At 41.3% G+C, this 22,735-nt stretch overlaps 1 protein-coding gene across 12 annotated transcripts in view; it reads right to left on the bottom strand.

Annotated features, from left to right (window-relative positions):
* SPEF2 (sperm flagellar 2) overlaps positions 1-22,735 on the bottom strand; it is a 146,420-nt gene that overhangs the window by 50,013 nt on the left and 73,672 nt on the right. For 10 of the 12 annotated variants that reach the window (XM_039542949.1, XM_039542950.1, XM_039542947.1 and 7 more), the window contains 3 exons: positions 20,460-20,582; positions 12,210-12,348; positions 10,911-11,140 (listed from right to left, as the gene is read on the bottom strand). In XM_039542949.1, the coding sequence (XP_039398883.1) occupies positions 10,911-11,140; positions 12,210-12,348; positions 20,460-20,582 (492 nt within the window). Of the gene's footprint in view, positions 1-5,370; positions 5,556-10,910; positions 11,141-12,209; positions 12,349-20,459; positions 20,583-22,735 lie in introns of those variants that run through there. The other 2 variants (XM_039542955.1, XM_039542957.1) reach the window with 2 other exon arrangements.

The raw sequence follows: 22,735 nt of genomic DNA, 5'->3' as shown, positions 1-22,735 counted from the left end.
GAGAGGAGAGGAGATGGGTGCCACCAGGATAAACCACCCATTGTGACTATGAAACGGACACCTTTACAACCAAGGTAGTCATGAGATATGTAGATGTAGACCCCTTACTAAATTCCTTTCTTTACTTTTGATTTTCAAAATAGAAAAAAGGCAATATAATCAGACCTTTTAGGAGTTAGCAGTCTTCTTTCTTTCCTCCTCATAAGCACCCATCAATATTTTATTTTATTTTATTGCTCTTAAGTCAATAAATGCAAAATCTGCTGTTGGATGAATGAAATGCCCTACTGTATTCCCAACTGATTTGACCTTCTTCAAAAATGTTCATCTGAAGTACAATTTTATTACTTGCCTCCCATACTCAGCAGATAATTTCATGGTTCTGGTGTAACATGGGAGGTCCTGGGAGGAAAAGCAATATCTCAGATAGCCAGAACCAGTCCCATATAGGGCTCAGGACAGAAATCCTGAACTCTACACTGGCTCCTCATTGAATAGAGCAGGGGTAGGGAACCTATGGCACAGATGCCAAAGGCGGCACACGAGCTGATTTTCAGTGGCACTCACACCGCCCGGGCACTCACACCACCCGGTCCTGGCCACCGGTCCGGGGGGGCTCTGCATTTTAATTTAATTTTAAATGAAGCTTGTTAAACATTTTATAATATTTTTAAAACCTTATTTAACTTTACATACAACAATAGTTTAGTTATATATTATAGACATAGAAAGAGACCTTCTAAAAACGTTAAAATGTATTATTGCCACGCGAAACCTTAAATTAGAGTGAATAAATGAAGACTTGGCACACCACTTCTGAAAGGTTGCCGACCCCTGGAATAGAGAGTGCAGTAATGAGGTGATGACAACCTATGTCTCACCTCCCACTTATGGTGATGTGCACCCTTAAGGCAAATGGAGAGACCAATACTTGCATTCACGTAATTTCATGTGATGCAATTGTTGCTGATTCTTTCACAGGGTATGCCAGAGGGATATAGGGTGAGAAGGAGGTTTCTTGCACCGTATCCCACACCTTCATTAGGAACAGGGAAAATCTGGCCCATTGTATATTAGAGTACCTCAGAGCCCTGCTTTGAGAACCATAGTCTTCTGAAATTATATTCTTCCCTCTCAGTTCTAATTGTCAATATTATAAAAATTTTCATTGCTACATACACATATTTAACTTTTTATAATTTAAATCCATTTCCATGATCAATTATTATTTTAATGAGCTGTTGCTACATTTGCTATCATATTTTCTGTTTTTCACCTCCCTTGTCCCCTTCAACTGAGGATTTTAGTATGAAGATGTGATTTTTTTGTTTTAGCTGTTCAAATCCTGTTTCCTAGAGCCTTTGTGGCAAAAATGCAGTCAAAGCTATGGAGCCAGAGACACTGAAGAGCATCATGAAGAGATAAACTTCCCCTTCAGAGGCTGCTGCTGCCCTACCCATCTCCTTCATATACCCAGAGAGCGGAGACTATGACTCTGTTTCTACATGGGATTGTAGTTTATATAGTTACAGCACTGAGTATGCTCAGAGGATTCCTGATCTCTCACCAGGGAGGTGGGGCTGAGTCCTTCTGTCTGATAGCCAATCAGAGGGGCCTTGAGGAGGACATACCTCCATAATACAACACTCCTATCTGACAGCTCTGAAATGGCGTCATTGACCAGAAGAGAATACAGGGCCTTCGGGAAATGAAAGGATGTGGTTTTCCCAGTGAATATCACCCACCTACAAAGAGGTTAACCTTTCTGATTAGTTTATGACTCCTCTTCCCTTGTGGGAGTCAGCTACATGGAAAATATTGCAGACCTAAGGTCCATGGGCCCAGTGAAGGACTGGGATCCAAGTGATTCTGCACCTCATTCCCTATGACCAGGTGTTGGTCTTTATTATTTGCATTATTGTGGCCTTTCTATCCTCACTACTGATATGTAGTTGGCTTATATAGCAGTAAAAGAACGCGATGCTTTTTACTGGCATTGCTTCAACCAAGGATTTGGCCAAGAATGATGTCATTTATATCATCATACACCTAGATGGATCCCAAAACACTTTACAACCTCAGTAACTGTGTCAGGTATATCATTCATTCACACACACAGACACACACACCCTTTTAGGACAAGAAATGAGGTAATCATATTCTTTGGAATGCCACGGGGAGTTTGGTAACAAAATATTACTTACATCAAGGTAACACTCTGTTTGCAAGCTTTTGACACAGTTCCATGTAACATCCTCATAAGCACACTAGAGAAATGTGATCTAGATGAAATTACTAGAAGATACTACACAACTGGTTGAAAGACTATACTCAAAGAGTAGTTATCAATGGTTTACTGTTAAACTGGGAGGGCGTATCTAGTAGAGTCCCTCAGGGGTCAGTCCTGGGTTTGGTACTATTCAGTATTTCCATTAATTACTAGGAGAACGGAGTGGAGAGTCTGCTTATAAACTTTGAAAATGACACCAAGCTGGGAGGGATTGCAAGCACTTTAGAGGACAGGTTTAAAATTCATGACCTTGATAAATTGGAGAATTGGTCTGAGCTCAACAAGATGAAATTCAATAAAGACAAGTGCAAAATCAAATGCAAAACTACAAAATGGGGAATAACTGTCTAGGTAGTAGTACTGCTGAAAAGGATTTTGGGGTTACAATGAACAACAAACTAAATATGAGTTGCTAACGTGATGCTGCTACATGTAACTAGTCTGACTGCCCCACACTTCCTTGGTTATGCAGTCTAACAAGTTGATAGCTTGAGGCAGTATGGCTGTAGAATTCTGCCATAGCTCCTTATTTCCAACAAAAGTTATATTCTCTGTTTACAAGTAGCGGATTATAATATCATGTGAGGAAAAAGCAGCACCAGCAGATGAATGGTGAAGAAGTAAGGACTAAGGGGCAGATCCTCAGCTGGTGCAAATTGTCATTACTCCTTTAAGATCACTGTAGCTATAACAATTTACACCAGTTGAAGATATGCCTCAGGTATCTTTGTTTCATACAGAGGCTGTTTGCTTTGAAGACAGAGGGGAAATAAATGTAAAAAAATGATATATAATGTGTAGAATTGTTTTTAACTAGGCTATTTTCCAAAGTCAATAATTATTTACTGATATATTCAACAACTTTAAGTGTTAACATGTTTCAGTAAGTAATGAATCCAGATAACATATAATAACATAACAAATATGTCCTTTGAACTAAATTAGGCACGTTACAACAATAAAATAAAATAAAGTAAAAATAAAATTATATTTTTAAAGGAGATAGAAAAAAACCAGTAACAAATAAGAAATGTTTTGGTAAATGTTCCAAGTGTATAAGGCAAACCATTTTAAAAGGGCAAGCAATAAGGATGGAAGAAGTAAAGATGAATCACACTGCCTGAATTATGAGAGAGGACAAACATGAGACAAACTCTGCAAATACAAAGATCAATTTTTAAAGAGCCTCAAAAGTTATCAATTATAGATTTTGAACTTGTTTCAGTTTCAGAGGTAAACAATGAACTTGCCCAAACCAAAGGATATCACAGGAATGACAGAGATGACAAATTATATGAGCAGCAAAATATGAAGCAGTAAGAAGACCCTTGCAACAATTAAGATAAGAATTATCAGATCTGGTTGAAAAATAGGGAAAATGTTTAATGAAAGTCCCCCTACCCCTTTTGTATTTGAAACCAAGTTTTAATAATTTCTGATCAGCCCTTGATGTTGCTAAGGGCTGGTTATGTTCATCATCAGAGGCAGCAGTATTTAAATAGTGGACAAATGAGTGAAGTAATTGTGTGTGTGCATATTTATGTGTGTGCAGTCGGGGGCGGGGTTGGGGGGGGAAAATAGGTTTTTTTGTATACCATGCTGATAAGTATCTTAAAACCTAAATAGATACATATAATATATTTGTAGGCACAAACATGTATGTAAAGCTCTTTGGGATTCTTCTAGATATAAGGTAATTATGTACAAGCGAAGATTTTAAGCAGTGCAGACAGATTTTTGAAATATTAAAAGAATGAAACCTGCATGATTAAGTAAGAGATCTAACTGGAGAGGTAAATGATAAATAAGAATCAAAAGAACTACTAGATTTTCTACTTTTGAAAGTAATATAATGAAAGAAAAATTACCCTTGGAAAAATCAACACTAGTAATGGAGGTCTGATTACCTATCCCTACAAACAAAACTAGAGTTCCCACTCATATTTAACATCAAATTGCAGCTAAATAGGTTTACTGTTCTAATTATCTTGATTTGTACTCAAAAAAGTGCTGGGAAATGGACATAAATATGAACGCCTTTTAGTATACAGTATAGAAGATATTTGAAATCATGGGCCCAGTTCTGAATTCCTTACTCAGGCAAAACTCCCACTGAAGGACAGACTTTCAATTGAATTAAATGCAGTCTTAAATTTAGCTATTTCAAATCCAATGATGCAACAAAACTAAACTGGTGACAGGCTTACAGTATCTGCAGTTTTTGACGCAAATAGTGATAAGAAGATGGTCGCTGTCTTATATTTGGTAAATATTGAAACAATAAGGCTTGGGATAAATTCTTACTACAAATAATCTGTCATGATTGATTAGAAAGATAACCTTCAAACTGTACCTGCCCTGAATGCCAGAGAGCTGTTCAGGTCTAAGTTGTCTATTTTTCACTGTGTTTAAATTTACAGGTATTCTAAATGATTTTTGGATTTAGAATAGAGAAGTAAATAAAGACTTGATTCATGGTTGTTCCAGTTAAATGGCTAGCTCTACAACTTGGACTGATATAATTCATACAGGTCATGATTATGAAGACATGGCAGTATCTATGAACATGCTCATGCATATCAATTATAAATAGAAGAAAATAATTGGGACAGAATTTATTTTAGTTAATTTGGAAATGCAAAGCAGGTGAATTCAAAATAAGATTCATTAGGGCACATTTAGTAAAATATTAATAAGTTCCAGAAAACAAAGATTCATTTTTGGAAATTACTCGAGTCATAAGAAGGTGCTGCTGAAGAAACTCAAAGGAGATCGGATCAGACAAACAAGTAGACAGTTGGATTTTGCTGACAAGATAGACTACATCCAAAGAGACTGGGGAAAAAAAAAAGAAGAGAAAAATGTTGACTGGGAATTAGTGGCTCAATTTCAGATCTGTCCTGGGTTGTCTATTACAGAACAGGGACACCCTTACTAGAGAACAATACAGTACATTCATTGGGGTATACATTAAATTACCATAAGAAAACTGATCAAAAGACTTTATGGACCCAACAAACACTGAAAATTCATCTCAAATTAATACAATGACACTAACATAAAAATGTTTCTTAGGTTTCCTTGTTAACTGAGAGATTGCACCAGCATATATCTAGGTCCAGTACAAGTCTGTTTTTTTTCTCCATCGATGCTCAGAGTTGTTAGTAAGGTGTCTCCATAGAGAACCAAGGGTGAAGGACAGAACAAAGTTGTCTGTGAAGCACCAGCAGCTCTTTAATACTTTACAGTCCTAGGAAACATAAAACTGTTTAAAATTTGATTTTTGATATGATTGAATTTTATGTCCTCACCCTATTGTTAAAATATATTGATTTGGCTATTCTCCTCTGATTTTGTCAATCTATTACATATCTCACCAAGACAGCCTTTTCTCATTTCAAAAATATTTTCCATCCAAATTTCATGTGAAAAGGCACTTTATATCTCTGTTTCTTCCAAAATTAATTCTTTCTCCTGTTTTTTCCTCTCTTCTCTGGTTTTCCAGAGAAGTTAATTGAGAGACTGCACTTAATTCAAAATTCTGCTATATATAATCATAGGAATGTTATACCCAGTCAACTTGGTACTCTGATTCTTAAATCTTTTGCCTGGATTCTGATGAGGCTTCAGATCAGTTTTAGTATTTTTGTTATTTACATGCTATAGAACAGGGGTTCATTGCAACACAATCCCCTTCTGACAAAAAAAAGTTACTACATGACCCCAGGAGTGGGGACCGAAGCCTGAGCCCACCTGAGTCCTGCCACCCGGATGGGGGTGGGGGGGGCAAAGCCCCACTGCCTGGGGGAGGGGAGGGGCAAAGCCAAAGCCCAAGGGCTTCAGCCCCAGGCAGGGGGCCTGTAATCTCAGCCTCACTGCCCAAAGCTGAACCCCTCAGGCTTCGGCCCCAGATAGTGGGGCTCAGGCTTTGGCTTCGGCCCCTGGCCACAGCAAGTCTAAGCCAGCCCAGGCACCCCATTAAAATGGGGCCGTGACCCACTTTGGGGTTCTGACCCACAGTTTGAGAACTGCTGCTATAGAAGACTTGTTCTTTTAATTTTATCCAAATGTGCGGCCTTGCCACTTAACCGCTCTAGTGGTGGGGAATAGTACATATATCATAGAGGTATTAGGATTAATATTTGTAGGTATTGTATATCTGTAAGTATCTATATTAATGCCTAATCCTATAGCCCATACTCATAAGTAGTCTGGTGACTTTAGTATCACAAGTAATCTGAGGACTACTCACATGAGTTAGGACTGAAGGATTAGGCACTATAATTATTATTCTTTATTATTATTTGGCTGGGACAATGAGAGCTCTAAAAGTTTAGGGGTTGTTGGTGGCCTAGATGAGTGTGATTGGCCTCAATGACTAGGGAGCCTATATTCTTGTGCTAAAAGACAAGAAGAGACAGGAGAAGGAGAAATTAAAGAGGAGTGCTGTTGTGCTGTGATCACTCCATATTATACAAATCATAACTGTCTTATTGTCATATTATCCTCCCTTGTCTGTTGGTTGTATCTACCTGTTGTTTCTTGCCATATACAATGGCCAGTGAAGTTTCCACCATCCATGATGTAAGTAAGAATGAGGTTCCCAACTTTGCACATATTACCAAAACCTGGCTGGAGAATACTGCTGGACCTGTATTGGTGCAGTTGGTCTCATTTGGCTGTTTTGTACAGTAGGAACTGAAGAGGATTACTGAGGAGGTGGCGAGTCTGTGCTGTTTGTATCTGATCTACTGCATAGGTCTTTCACCAAAAATGGATTGAATACAATATGTCCATCTTATGTGCGACAGCCCAGATAAAAGATGGCAGTAATCTTGGCATACAGATCACACCAGTGTTCCTATCTGTTGTAGTGTTAGATTCACCCGGACTGTTCATGATCAGCCACTTAAACATCTATTCTGATGATTATTCATCTGAATAAATTCAGGCCTCCATGAGGGCCATGGCTGACCACAATCTTGAGCTACTGTTTGGAAAAAGATTAGAGGTGGGTTGACTGGATATATTACCTATGTCTTTGGACAAATACCTCCTGCAGAAATAGAAGATTGCGGCATACCTCTTTCATTAGGGCAAGAGAACTGTTTTGATGGTCTGCTCTTGATGGAACAAGAGCACTCTGAAGGAGAGGGCTGTTCTTCCAACAGAACACCCTATTATTGTTTTCAATAGGGTTTTTTAAGCTGTTATACTGTGGCTGTGCAGGAGACAAAGAAAAAGATTTTTTCTTCTACCATCCCATCCCCAAAATCTTGTTCCACAGACTTTTTTCAGATGACTGATAACTTGGACAATCCAACTGACTCCACTCAGAGGATGACTTTAGTTTGGTTTCTGAGGAAACTCCTTTTTACTTTGTGGAGACACATTGATTCTGACCAAACTGTCTGCTTCTGTGGAATCAGGGCAACTGTTTGGGGGACAAACACTGTCAACTGTTTCAGGCAGTGGTGCTCTGTGAAGTACTGGAGGGGGAACTTTGGGCCCCAAGCTCAGTTCTGGATTCGTGTCCTTCCTGAAATCTGGGGAGGTTCTGAATCCAGTGATAATGCAGACTGTCAGTTCCTCTCTTAAGAATATGCTGCTGGCTTTCTTAAAAAACAATTGATAAGGTTTTTGTTCAAGATACCAAAAATTGATGTTGACTTATCTGGTTAACTATAGTCCTGTACCTAATCTTCTCTTCATGGTTAAAATTACCTACATAGCTCAGATTTCCTTGATTCCTGTCAACTGGGGTACCGACAAGGTTACAGGACAGAGATTATGTTGATCGCATTGATGATGACTTCATCCTATCAGTGAATAAAGGCTGTGCATACTGATATCTTTAGATCTAAAGTTGCTATGGACCATGGGGGAAGGGACAGGGTTGATCCTCAATCTTTTTCTCAAAGTTCCCAGAAAGTAATGTTTGGCAATTGTCATTTCTCCATGAAAGTGCTAATTGCAGGGTTTCTTCTTGTTCAACATTTATATAGGATTTTTAGGAGAGTCAGTGAGACAGCATGAGCTGCATTGCTTTCAACAGACAGATGATTCCAATCTATTATTTCTGTTCCTTCTGCCCCAGATAGTATAGTAGAGTACCTTTTCCAGTGTTTGGCTGTATTGAAAGTGAGCTGGCTAAAGCTCAATCTAGATATGTTGATTGGCTGGGGAAACCAATCGGAAGATATGGTGAGGATTTTATCTGTTTCTCTGATTAAGGTGTCCGTCTCTCACTTCTCACTCACAATTGCAAATGGAGTATCTACTTAGATTCCTAATTACTGTAGGATGATCACATTTCAGCAGGAACCAGACTGTTCTCTTTCATTTGTGTCTGGCCAGGAGGTTGAGATTTATTGATTTATTTTTGGGGGGCAGGGGAGGGGGAAGATATGTATGTTATTGCCATGATTCATACCTTTGTCACTACAGAAGTAAATTACTGCAATGTGCTCTTCATGGGGCTACATCTTAAATCCATTCAAATGCTGAACAAAGTGCAGAATGCAGCAACCTATTTGTTAAGCAAGATCTATATCTGTCAGGACATTATATCAGTGCTTGTTATCTTCACTGGGTACCTGTAGGTTTCTAGGTAGAGTTTAAGGAGTTATTTTTGATCCTGTGGGTTCCTGGCCACTAGCTTGACCATAATACCAAAAACGTAACATAACAACAAAGCCCATATGGCCCGCAACCTGCCTACTTGAGAGATCAGCTCTATTCCTGTGTTATACTGTCATTGCAGAGATCAGTGGAGGCTCTTGAACTGCTGTCCCTTTGGCTTTAAAAGAGAGGGGACTGCTAGTAGGGCATTCTCAGTGAGGGCCCCTTGACTTTGGAACTTGTTCCCCACTTGGTCCAGAATAGCTTGAGTCTGTTGACCTTTCTTTTACTGGAGGGGGATGCTATTTAAGGGGAAACATTGGAGGAAGGTGAGATATTCTACTTTTTTTTTTTGCTACAAGATTTAACTGGTTGTCATCAGTATATGATGGAAATTATTGCTGCATTTAACTATATAGAAATGTCAAGGGGGTTAAAGTCTGTGTTAAACATCTTTTTAGAGTCATATATATCTAGTAAATAAATCTAAAATAAAAGCTCCTTGAGGGAGTGACCAGCCATGTTTGATGTCTGTGAAGTGTGCTTTACTCCCATGGAACTCCATAAATGAATGCAAATATAAGATATTCCCTGCTTCTTATAATTAATTATATGATGCTATCTATTATTTTATTTGCTGCAGAGCAGTTTGGAATGTTCTCTCTCACATACACAAGACAGAAAGATAGACATCTCTTTAAAGGAAAACTGTAAACATGTTTCTCAGCTAAAAGTTTTCCAGTTCAAAAGGTGAGCTCACTTTTTCTCCATAAATATACAGTGAAATGTATTTCAACCTAAAGGACCAAATTCATCTTTAGTGGGCCTTCATGAGCTTTAATGCATTACACTGGATGAATTTGATTATGATGTTTAACTACACAAGGTATTTCTGGTTGTATTGGCAGCACAGGTTCTGCAACTAGGAGTGCTGGGGGTTCTGCTGCACCCTTTGATTTAAAGTGTTTCCCATCACATAGAGTTTACAGTTTGGTTCAATAGCTCTCAGCACCCCCACTATACAAATTGTTCCAGCACTCCGGACCAGTGGTAGTGGTCATTTGTTACACAAGATGATGATTTGTGACATTGTCGGTAATGAATCCTTGTGTAAATGATTGTGAACTATTTTCTATTTCATTTAATATTGATGTAACTAATCAGGAAAAATATATATTTAAATAAAAGGTTTAATTTTTAAACACTTAAATTATTTTGCATAATTCTAAAACCAGTATTAAATCATGCTGGAAACTAGTTTAAAATCTTTTACCCAGAGTTCCCAAATTTCGAGGGTGTGTTTATATTAAGTGAAGAGACTGCTGTAGGGTCACTGATTGCATGAAATTGTTGGTTGGCTCAACAGTTAAGATTGTTGAATCTAGTAACTGAACCACAACTGAGCTAAAAGCTTCAGCTCCAAGTGTTGCAGGAAAAAATAAACATATCTGACCTACTACTTGTAAATTAATGGAACGGTTGCTGTATATTGACAAGAGGCATTCCAGAGGTGTTGCAAGCTCAAGATATTTCAACCAATGCTTTGTTGCCTTTTGGCTAAAAAGGCCCCAATGTCATAAATGATGTCATTTTTAATAACACGGCTGCCATCTCCACTGAACTCAGAAGTATTCATTTAATTAAAAACTTGTATTTGAAAATGATTCTTACTTATGAATTTTCAGAATTTCTGAGTTAAGCAAGATGGGCATCACTTTTAAAAGCACACACAGCATATTGATAATTCCAAAGAGTTACTTTAGATTTGAGTATAGAGGAACTCAGATCAAAGACTCTTACAGATCACTTAAATGTTGGATACCAGCATTCTAACTTTGCTCTTAATAACAGTAGTAGCATCTTTACTTACTATCATAAATTAGTGTACGTAATGCTGTTGGCTAAGTATCAAAAATGGTTTAGTAGCTCCTAACAGTTATTTTAAATCTTGATTAGGTAACTAATTCTCTTATGAATGTGTAAGAATATTTTTTCCTACCTTTAGGTGCCACCTGTAGAAATTGCTTATGGAGTGTGCTAAGTTGTGAAATAGTTAGGGTACCATTTACAGATGTCTCTACAGGTGGAGGCCGTGGTGGAGGGATAGGATCTGGAATTACTTTTACATCATTGCTTATGAAGAAGTCTGTCTCATCTAAAACCAATTCATATTGGATTCTCGTAGAACATTCAATGTGGTGGCGTGCAATCTCAGTTAATTTGTCAACACTAAAAATGAAATGCAGGAAGCAATTATTACTTTAAAATGTAAGATAGTAACTTTGAATCAAATTCTGAAATATTTCATCAATGGGAGATTTTCTCTGTTAAGGACCAGAAATCCTCTGTGCGGATCATGGGAATGGGCGGGGGGGTCAACATGTGGCCCTAAGACCAAGCTAGTTATTTCTCACTACATCCTGGCAGCATGCTCTATTTGTGACTGCTGGGGGAAGTCCATTTAAAGTGGAATCCCAGCCATTGAGAAAACCCGATGGAAAGATAGTACAGGTTGAGATTTTCAGAACTCCATAGGGCAAATGAGGTGATGTGTATTTGCCTGACCTCACCCTGTCCACCTACTTCAGCCTGTCACGCTGTCATGTGCCCCTCCATGGACTCCTGGATCTATGGAGCACATTCTGCAGGGAAAGGAGTAATACTGCTGTGGAGGCATAAGTACTTGGATATTACAGTGGGAAGGGCCTGACCTGCACACAGAAGATACCCTGTACATGAAAGTTAGGGAGTCATGATTAGGCCCAAATCTACACACTTCTTGGGCACTGGAGACTAATTTGTGTCACAAAGCAGGCCCTCATGTTCTTATGATCTTTAAAATAACTTCTGTCAACTGCTATACACAGTGGGTGTAACAAAAAGTGGAGGATTCTGGAATGGCAGAAGCATAGCAAACAAGATCCCAAAATTCCAAGGTGGCAGGAGCCACTACTTGATATTGTTGCTCCCTATGAACAAAATGTCGGGTTCTCTACTAGGGCTCATAAGTGTAACTGTATTTCCTAAGAAAAAAATAAGACTGAACAGTTATGTACAATATTGCTGACTACACTTTTTAACTTTCCAAGGTATGCAGCACTATAGGGCATATATCCTAAGGCAAGATCAAGTCCCAAATCCTGAGAGTAAGATTAGCTAGAAAAATGATTAATTTTTGTACATTTTTACAAATTATTTGACTATGTCACCTGTCTGAACAATTATTTTTACCAGCTTTACTATAACTTTTCTATTCTATTAAAATATCTGGTCTATTTAAAAATTAGCCATATATTACCTGGACATTTCTGCAAGGAACCTGGCGCCAAGCCACTTTTCCATACATTTGTAAGTTTCTTCTGCTTTCATTACTAGTTCTTCAACAAATGTTAATGCCTTTATCTTAATCAGCTGTAGTAGAGATTTTGCAGCTTCCTCTGTTGAAACAGTCATTTCATAATAATAATTTATATATACAATCTGAAGTCTATTTTCAAGCTTACTTAGGCATCTAAAGTTGAGCACCGAAACTTGCACTCAGGCATCAAAATACCTATTTAGGTTTCCTGTGTTCATATATTATTTATATATTTTTTAATTCACTCAGACTGCAGAATTTGTTTTATAAACTATACCTACTGTTGATATCAGAATGTGCATATCACAAGGATATAGCAAAGTTAACCAAACTGATGTCGAAGGAAGAGGTGATAAGAAGACATTAATTCAGACAGTATCCTCTGACAAAAGTGTTAGATTTAGAAGCTCAATGGTGAAAAAGTCCACTGAGGGTGATTTAAAAACATTTCCTTTAGAACTTGAACATAAAATGTAGATGTTCTACAGAGGAAGTGTTCCTTTTATTTAAAAATTATATTAATAATATTTAGGTAATTTTAAAAAATGAGATATCTTTTCAGGAGAGAGACCATTCCTTTCTCAGATTTTTCAAAAGGGGAAAAAAGCAAATCTCAAATGATACAAATTTTATTGGAACCATAGCCAATGATTGTTCTTTTGTTTCTGACCCAAAGCTCATTGAAATAATTGACTTTACAGGGCTTTGGATCAGGCCTTCCAAGCCTAGCTGTTTTGTATCTCACAAATCCATACTTATTATTACAATTCCCTCTTTGTGAAAATTGGTTGTTTTAGTGTGAGGAAAAAACAGTTACCTATCTTCTCGTAACTGTTGTTCTTCGAGATGTGTTGCTCATGTCCATTCTATTCTAGGTGTACCCACGTGAACAGTCATCAGAGATTTTTGCCTTAGCGGTATTCGTAGCAGTATCCCTATGCCCTCTCAGTTCCTTCTTGCCAGCAACTCCGACAGAGGGACAGGATGACGGGTAATGGAATGGACATGAGCAACACGTCTCAAAGAATAACAGTTACAAAAAGGTAGGTAACCGTTTTTCCTTCTTCGAGTGCTTGCTCATATCCATTCCATTCTAGGTGACTCACAAGTGGTATCCTCAGAGCTCACAGTCTAGCATCTTGATGCACTGCTCTATCAAAGCCTGCTGGGTAAGTGCATAATGAGACATGAACATGTGGACGGACGACCAGGTAGCTACCCTACAGTTTTCCTGGATAGGCACTTGGGCTAGAAAAGCTGACAAAGAGGCTTGTGCCCTGGTTGTATGGGCAGTTACAATTGTCAGAGAAGGCACCTTTGTCTGATCATAGCAGCAGCAAATGATGCAAGAAGCAATTATTTGACTGGACACTGGGTGCTTGAGGTCCTTGAGGAACCGGGCAGTCAAAACTGGGTGAAAACTGACCTACTCTCAAGTGGAAGATGGAAGGCAAAGATAGCGGCGAAGTGGACCTTGACAGATGATGAGGACAGACCTTGGAGTTCAAGATACAGAAGGTAGTCCAGGATTAACTGCAGCGAGGCCCGTTAGGGCCAAATGCCTTTATTCAAGGTTCAACAAGCAAACTGCTTCCATTTGGCCAGGTAGGTTGCTTTGGTGGAGAGCTTTCTGATGCCCAAAAGGACCTGTTGGACACCAGCTGGGCACTCCTGCTCCTCCACATTTAACCGTGCAGCAGCCAAGCTGTCAGATGCAGCACCGCCAGGTTCGGATGCAGAAGACTGCCATAGTTTAGGGACAGCGGGTCTGGCCTGAGCGGTAGCTGAAATGGAGCAGCCACCAAGAGGTCCAGCAGCATGCTGAACTTGTGCTGGTTCTGCCAAGCTGGCGCTATGAGGATCACCTTTGCTCTGTCCAGCTTGATCTTCATGAGGACCTTGTGAATTAATAGCACTGGAGGAAAGGCATACAACAGAGCCCCCGACCACAGAAGCAGAAAAGCATCCAACAGGGAGCCTCGATCAATCCCCCAAATTGAGCAGAAAAGGTAGCATTTTCTGTTCTGCCTGGATGTGAACAGGTCCACTTGGGGAGATCCCCACCTCTGGAAGATGACACTGATCATTTCCGGATGGAGAGACCACTCGTGGTGAGATGAGAAGGTCCTGTTGAGGTGATCTGCCAAAGTGTTCCTGGCCCCGAGGCGGTGTGTGGCTATGAGATGAATGTTGTGTTGTGCACAGAAATCCCAGAGCCTGAGGGCTTCTTGGCAAAGGGTAGACAATGTGGCTCTGCCTTGCTTGCTGATATAGAATATAGACACTGTATTGTGCTTTCTATGTGAGGTAGGAAGGCTTGACAGGACAGACGAACTGCTCTGAGATCTCTCACGTTGATATGTAGGGAGTGATCGTGACTCGACCAATGACATTGCATGCTGAGATTGCCCAGATGGGCTCCCCACCCCAGATCCAAGGCATCGGAGACGAGGTTCACTGAAAAGGATGGAGCCATAAAGGGAACTCCCTCCAACGTTGGTGCAGGATTCTGCCACCATATGAGCGATGACAGTACATGGTCCGGGACCTGACCACACGGCCCACGCTGTGTCTGTTAGGTACGTAGGCTGACACCAACCATGCTTGCAGGGGCCTGAGGCAGAACAGTGAGTGCCAGACCACGTCAGTGCTGGCTGCCATGTGGCCTAACTATCGCAGGCATGTGTGAGCAGTGATGAGAGGGTGGGCTGGCATCCACGAGATCAGCTCTGCCGTAGCTGGGAACCGAGCCTCGGGAAGAAAGGCTCTGGCCTGATTAGACTCAAGGACCATTCCAATGAACTCTATGAGTTTGCACTGGAATTAAAGTCCACTTTTTCTCGCTTATTAACAGCCCCAGGTCACAACAGGTGGAGCAAACCAGATCGAGATGATGCTGCACCTGATCCTGGGATTAGCCCTTTATCATTGAGGTACGGATAAATTTGCACCCCTCGGTACCTCAGGTAAGTGGCCACTGGTGCTATGCACTTTGTAAACACTCTTGGGGCTGATGGGAGACCAAAGGGCATCACCGTGAATTTAAAATGGCGGTGGCTTAACACAAAACAGAGGAAACTCTTGTGCCCCGGGAAGATGGGAATATACATCCTTTAAGTCAAGGGCAGCGTACCAGTGTCCCAGACCCAGGGAGGGAATAATGGAGGCCAGAGAGACCATGCAAAATTGCAGCTTCTTCAGAGACTTGTTGAGGTGGTGCAGGTCCAGAATGGATCTGAGACCCCTTTTGCTTTGGGGATTAGGAAATAGCAGGAGTAGAACCCTTTCCTTTTCAAGTCTGGAGGGACCTCCTCTACTGCCCCCAGGTGTAGGAGGTTCTTGACCTCTTGAATGAGTAGTTGTTTATGAGATGGGTCCTTGAAGAGGGATGGAGAAGTGGGGTGGGAGGGAGGGTCAGCCACGAACTTCAGGGTGTAGCCAGAAGATATTATGTTGAGCACTCAACGGTCCAAGGTCAGCCATGACTAGGCCAACCAGAAGGGATAAGGAAAGAGAGCGGGGGCGTGACTGGGGCAACACCCTTGGGTGCATCCTCAAAATGCCTGGTTCCAGTTTCCTTGGCCTCTGGAAGAACAAGGCTGGACAGAGGAACAGGAAGATGAAGGGTGACGCAGTTTAAATCCTTTGTCTCTGTCCTTCTTTCTGTAGGAGCTGGACTGAGGGACACCCCATGACCCTGACAGAGGAGGTGGGGGATGGAACAGCTTTCTAGCCTGCAGAGGGATGTTTAGGCCAAGGAATGGAGGGTGGCATGGGAGTCTTTAAGGCTGTGGAGCCGTGTATCGGTCAGCTCCGAAAAGAGCCATGCCCCCTCAATTGGAAGGTCTTGGAGTGTAGTCTGCATCTCCTGGGACAGCTCAGAGGACTGTAACCAGGAGCTGTGCCTCATGACCACCGCAGAGGTGACTAACCTGGCCGCCAAGTCTGTAGTGTCCCAGGTCATCTTGCCTCCACTTTGCCCTCTTCCACAAAGGTCGCAAATTCCTGAGCTCGGTCCTGTGGAAGGCCCTCCTTGAACTTGTTGATGGAGTCCCACAAGTTCAAGTTGTACCAGCCTAGCAGGGGTCTGCCACATAGTCTTAGCAATTTTTAGGACCCCTGGGTGAATGGGCAACACGACCTGGGCTGGAGTCGAGCCCCCTGCCTCCACGCTGCCGCCGCAGGAGTCGCACCGGTCTCGTGGGCCGGTAGTAATTCACCTTTTATAGGTGAGGGGCTAAACTTTCCTTCTGACTTGGACCATTGCCCTTCTGGTGACCAGGGCGGAGCTGTAGACGCCTGTGTCTGCTGACTGACCCTTGTTGGACACCAGTAAGGAGAGGATCCTTACCCCGGTGAGGATCAGTGCCTGCCCGAAGAGCGGTACCGGGGAGCTGCAGACCGTGGCGCGACTGGGAATGATCCCACACCAGGCAGGGAGGTGGGAATCTATGCCTGGGAGACCACCTAGGTGATGGTGATCTGCGCTGTGGCAATCTCTCGTGGGAGGCCCAATGGTACTGTGAGTATGGGGACTGGTGTCATGACTCAGGTGTCCTGTGCCATGTAGGTGGAGACCTTGGCATCAGGGACCTGTGTCTTTTAACCGGGGACTGAGGATGCAATGCTGGGGTTCAAGGCTGCGGTGATGTAGATCGACGCCTGCGGTCTGGGGACACTTCGCTTCTTTAGAGAGTAGTCCCATAACTGCCTTGTCCATAGATGCCAGGGCCTTAGCTGGGTCCATCACCTGGCTTGGCATCTGCGGTGCCGGACGACCTACTTGCTCTTTGGTCACCGGGCCTCCTTTGGGGACAAATGACCCTACTAGGAGCTAGGACCCCCTGCCACTCCCGGGAGCCTGGGTCCCTGGCTGGGCTAGGAGGTCTCACCCCAGTGGTACCCCCCAAGTAGCTCCAGGGTGGACACATAACCTAATACAGATCCTTTGCCCAAAGCCCCCAAACGGTGCTGGGCAGATTCCAGTGCCAGCGGTGTGTTGTGCACTGATGCCTAAGTGCCAGGCATGGAGTCCGATCGAGAGGGCTCCAAAGCAGGATTAAGCGCAGCCTCCATGACGAGGCCCTCAAGCGGATATCCCGCTCCTTTTGAATTCGAGGGTGAAAGTTTTTGCAGATCCTGCACTTGTCTTTTCTGTGAGACTTTCCCAAACACTTCAAACAGCTAGTGTGGGGGTTGCTAATGGACACCAGCCAGCTGTACAATGAGCATGGCTTAAAGCCTGGAGAATGGGGCATGCCCTGCTGCAAGGCAAAGTCCTAGCTGGGACTATAATTCCTAAACTACTACTCAAACACTTAACTTAATGGTCTAACTAAGTACCTATCAACTAAAAACAAAGGAGACAGAACAATGGGTTGTAAGAACCGCTAATGCTGTTGCGATGCAAGACAAGGCGATCCGACGGGTGGTAAGAAGAAACTGAGAGGGCGTAGGGTCGGCAGCAACTAATATACCAGCGCATGAGTGTGGCACTCAAGGGGGTGCCACAGCCGACCCTACGGATACTGCTAAGGCAAAAATCTCTGATGACTATGCATGTAGGCACGCACACACCTAGAATGGAATTGACATGAGCAAGGACTTGAAGAGGAAAAAACAGTTACCTACCTTTTTGTAATTGTTGTTCTTTGAGATGCGTTGCTCATGTCCATTCCATTACCTACCCTCCTACCCCTCTGTTGGAGTTGCTGGCAAGAAGGAAGTGAGAGGGCCTAGTGTTGGCAGTGCCTAATATACCAGTGCTTGAGCATAGCACCACAGACAACCCAAGGAAAAAATCTCCAATGACTGTGCACGTGGATGTGCACACACCTACAACAGAATGGACATGAGCAAGCACTCAGAGAAGAAATATTCTTTCTATGAGTAAAAAATTCCACGTAACTTAGAAAAAACTGGCATTTCAGAATGGGAGGACTGAAAAAAGACTAAAAGAATTTGTTGTCACTGAGATTTTAGAGTTAAAAATTGAGGCAACAGACAGAGAAACAGGGTCTTTGGAAAAGATAAATGTCTTAAAAATGGGTATGGAATGTGAGAAAGAGAAAGATATAAAACAGATAAATAGAGGAATGAAAAACCTGAAGAAAAAGAAAAAACACCAAAGAGTAACTCTGAACTAAGAGTATCTCAAATCTTGAAAGATCCATGTAGGCATCCAATGTTCAACTCAATTTTCTATTTTGAGACCTGAAGAAGAGCTCTGTGTAGGTCAAATGCATGTCTCTTTCACCAACAGAAATTGGTCCAATAAAAGATATTACCTCCTCTACCCTCTCAATTTTTCATTAACTTTAATTTTACCTGCTAGAAAATGTTTTTCTAAACAAACAAACAAAAAAAAATGTAGTTGCTGCTGACAGTAACTTCAATAGGTAAAACTGTAAAGCAGTTTCTGTTATACATCTTCTTCCCATATGCCAATAATAACTTTCCAAAACAATCATCTTTGGGGCTGAAACTTTCCTTATGCAGTCTCTACATAAAGGTGAATGTATTTGGAAGGTCTGAACAAAATCCCTTCAAGGTCATCTTTGAGTTAAATGAGAATGAAAAAAAAAATACACACTTCCTATTTTCAGCAAAAACAGCTGATATTTGAAATTTTAAACTTGGCATTAACTCATTTTTCTCTGAGATCTGCTTGATTTGGGAGGGAAAATAAAAGGCAAAAATAAAAAGGTATAAGCAACTGAAAACCCTCAGAGGAATTTTATTGCATATCCACTAAGCTTTTCAGTACAGCTTAACCAAGTGCTGCCTTCTTTGTAACTTCTTTGCACATTTTCCAGGAGCTGCTGTTCTCAGTCTGATACTGGGACAATGACATAACAATCTGTAAGTATCAAATTGAATCACACAATTCTGAAAACAACCAATAACAGAAAATACTCTCAGACCAGGAACACAATTAAAAATAAGGCATATAGACGCAACTGATAGATTCAGTGAGAAATCAAAATGCAAGACTCAGTAACCGCCTACGGACTTGCATATCTCGACATATGCACTTTACTGGTCATGACACTTTACTGGTCACTTGCACTTCCAGTTATTACGATTGCAGGTGTATCTGTGGTATCTGCATTTGCAAGTTATGTTAATAAGTTATTATGAAAATGTGGTCCTGTATGTTTTAGTTCTCTTTTGGTACATACCTTGGCTGTTTTGCAGCCAAAGCAGGTCTTTACCCCTTTAAGTTAATTACATTCCCCGCCCTACTTCCAAATACCTGATTTTAAAAAATATTGTTGTGCTGAGATTGGGCGAAACATTGTTGAAGCAGGTGAGTGTAACAGCCACCCTTCATTCAGGATAAATGTAAGAAGTAATTACGCTCCTTTGTAGAACAGATAGCTGAAACAATAGGGGCCACTGCTCAAAACACAGGCCACCTGCAAGGCTGATGTGGGAGTTGAGCCAGGTGGTTGGAGGGGTTCTCCTTCGAGACTGAATGCAAATGCAGAAGGCTGATTATGGTTTGAGGCAGTTCTGCATATATATGTGTGTGTGTGTGTGTGTGTGTGTGTGTGTGTGTGTGTGCATGCAGGAGCAGAAACATGCCAGAAGCACATAAAGGAGGCAGGAAGGAAGCCCCAGAGACAGCCAGAAAAGCTCTTGTAGCATTATCTTGAGAAAAGCTAAGAGAAAGAGTTTTTGGGTAGAGTGCTGGCTGAAAAGAAGCTTGGCACTGTGAGAAAAGGGACTGTCTCCTGCTGTTTCGTTCCTATTGTATTCAGGAAAACAGGACTTTATACATTCTTTGTGAATAAACAGGACTGCATCAAACAAATACCTGACTCCCTCTAAGAGAAACAACCCAAAAGATCATGAACATTGGTTAACTGCTGAGGTCAATATTATTTAACTTGTTCGCTTACAATGAACAGCTGATAGTAGAAGGAGGACAGGAAAGAGAAGAGAAAGTACTTTTAAGCCTCTCTCTTCTATTTTGAATATATTTATTTAAAAATTATTGTCTACTACCATTTTTTTTAAAGTTTCCAGGATTCTTCAGACCCCTTTTCGCCCTTTTCTCCGCACTCCCCATTCACTCAGCAAACTTTCAACAAAACTTTGCAGACAGTTTCAAGTATTAAAAAAAAAAATCTAAATTGGGAATGATGATCAACTTCCACAATGTAGCCCACTGAACTAGTTACATACCTTCATATTCAAGGGCACTAAAATATTCCTGTTTCATTTTAAGCTTTAATTCTTGTTTCTTTAGTTCCTCTGGTGTTAGAGGAATGGGAGTGGCTTCAACCACAGGTGCTGGAGAAGGAACACCTGCAAAGAAAATAAAATATTTTCACCAAAAAGGAAATCTTATCTTTGGACTGCATATATGTAGACAGCACAACATAGTACAATTTGTTTTATGGAAAATAGGTCTTTTCAAATGAATCTGACACCATTTTTATGAGATTACAAGTTTGGTGAATAAGTATAATTGTTGACATGATATCCTTAGACTTCTGTAAGGCATTATTACTGCATGACATCCCAATTAAAAAAATTAACACTATACTAAATCAGTGTAGCACCTATTAAATGGATTAAAACTGGGTAACTAATGGAGCTCAAAATATAATTGCTAAAGGGAAATGATTATCTAATGGAGTTGTTTCTATTGGAGTTCTAGATGGTCACAATGATCCCTTGTGGCTTTAAAATCTATTAATCTATGACAATTTGCAGGTACACACTGTACCTTTTGAATGCTAAGTGTCAGTCAAATTCAGAGATGAAGTAAATGGTGATAAAAGTTCTATGTTGAGAAGTAGGGCCCTACCAAATTCATGACCATGAAAAAAACATCACGTGAGAGCCGTGAAATCTGGTCTTTTATATGCTTTTACCCTATACTATACAGATTTCACAGAGGAGACCAGCATTTCTCAAATTGGGGGTCCTGACCCACAAGGAAGTTTCTGAGGGGTTCGCAAGGTTATTGTAGTGGAGGTTGTGATATTGCCGCCCTTATTTCTGCACCATCTTCAGAGCTGGGCAGCTGGACAGCAGCAGCTGTTGGCTGAGCACCCCGCCCTGAAGGCGGCACCCCGCCAGAAGCAGTGCAGAAGTAAGAGTTGCAATACTGTACCATGCCACACTTATTTCTGCGCTGCTGCCTTCAGAACTGGAGAGTGGCAGCTGCTGACTGAGGGCCCAGCTCTGCAGGCAGCAGTGCAGAAGGGTGGCAATACCATACCATGCCATCCTTACTTCTGCACTGCTGCTGGCGGCAGTTCTGCCTTCAGATCTGGGATCCCAGCCAGCAGCCGCCGCTCTCCAGCTGCTCAGATCTGAAGGCAGTGCCACCGCCAGCAGCAGTGCAGAAGTAAGGGTAGCAGTACTGCAACCCCCCTGCAATAACCTTGCAACTTTTTAAAATCATCCTATTAGTTATTTTTACATGATGGACCTAAAGCCTGAAATGAAAACAACACCACTAATATTATAAAGCTATTTTATAATTTTGTTTTTAAATATAATGTTGGCACTTTAATTGCAGTCAAAGCACTTTGACTGTTAAGTGTTGTTAAGTACAGATAATGATAACTTTTCTTCCCCAACAACTGACTTGCAGCTGCTGTGGTGGTGCAACAGGATGATACCAAATCAGTATATCAGGTTGAACATAACTCTAATGATCAAATCTAAAGGTGACAAAATTGAGTGCAGCAAGTTATATCACTCTTTCAGTAAGTATGCTGCTGCACTGCCTACAAGATAAAAAAGAAATTTTATTGTGCATTCCTAGGATGTAAAGGGCAGAAATAAAAGTTGATCAGCTCTTCCACTCTTGGGAGATGTGCAACAACACTCGATTTGGCATAAAATAAAAAATGTATCCATTAATATCTTATATTGTAAGGGAAGATGGTTCAGGCACTTGACTTAGATTCAGGAGATCTGATCTCTGACACGGATTACTTGTGTAACTTTGGGCAAGTAATTTAGTGTATATCTACACAGCAAACCCGTCCTCCCCCCGCCCCAATACATAAATAAATAAATAAAAAACCCGTGGCAGCAAGTCTCAGAGTCCGGGTCAAAAGACTTGGTCTCATGCTGAGGGGCTGAAAATAGCAGTGTAGACATTCAGGCTTGGGCTGGAATTTGGCCTCTAAAACCCAGGTGCCGGAAGGAGAGGGGGGAAGGGTCTTGGAGCTCTGGCTTCAGTCCAATCCTGTATGTCTACACTACTATTTTCAGCACTGCAGCATGAGTCCCACAAGGCTGAGTCAATTGACCTGGGCTCTGAGACTCGCTGCCACAGGTGTATTTTTGCTGTGTAGACATATGCTAAGTGACTTGCCACAAGTAGTCTGTGGCAGAGAACAGGTTTTTATTTGCTGTGTAGACATACGCATAATCTCTCTGCGCTTCATTTGCCCATTTTTAAAACACTTTCTTTCCCCTACCATTTGTCTATCTTC

The sequence above is a fragment of the Mauremys reevesii genome, linkage group 6 (assembly GCF_016161935.1).
Source record: "Mauremys reevesii isolate NIE-2019 linkage group 6, ASM1616193v1, whole genome shotgun sequence".
Lineage (NCBI taxonomy): Eukaryota > Metazoa > Chordata > Testudines > Geoemydidae > Mauremys > Mauremys reevesii.
Note: the sequence above shows the minus strand (reverse complement) of the source record. Positions and strands in the feature narration are given on the sequence as shown.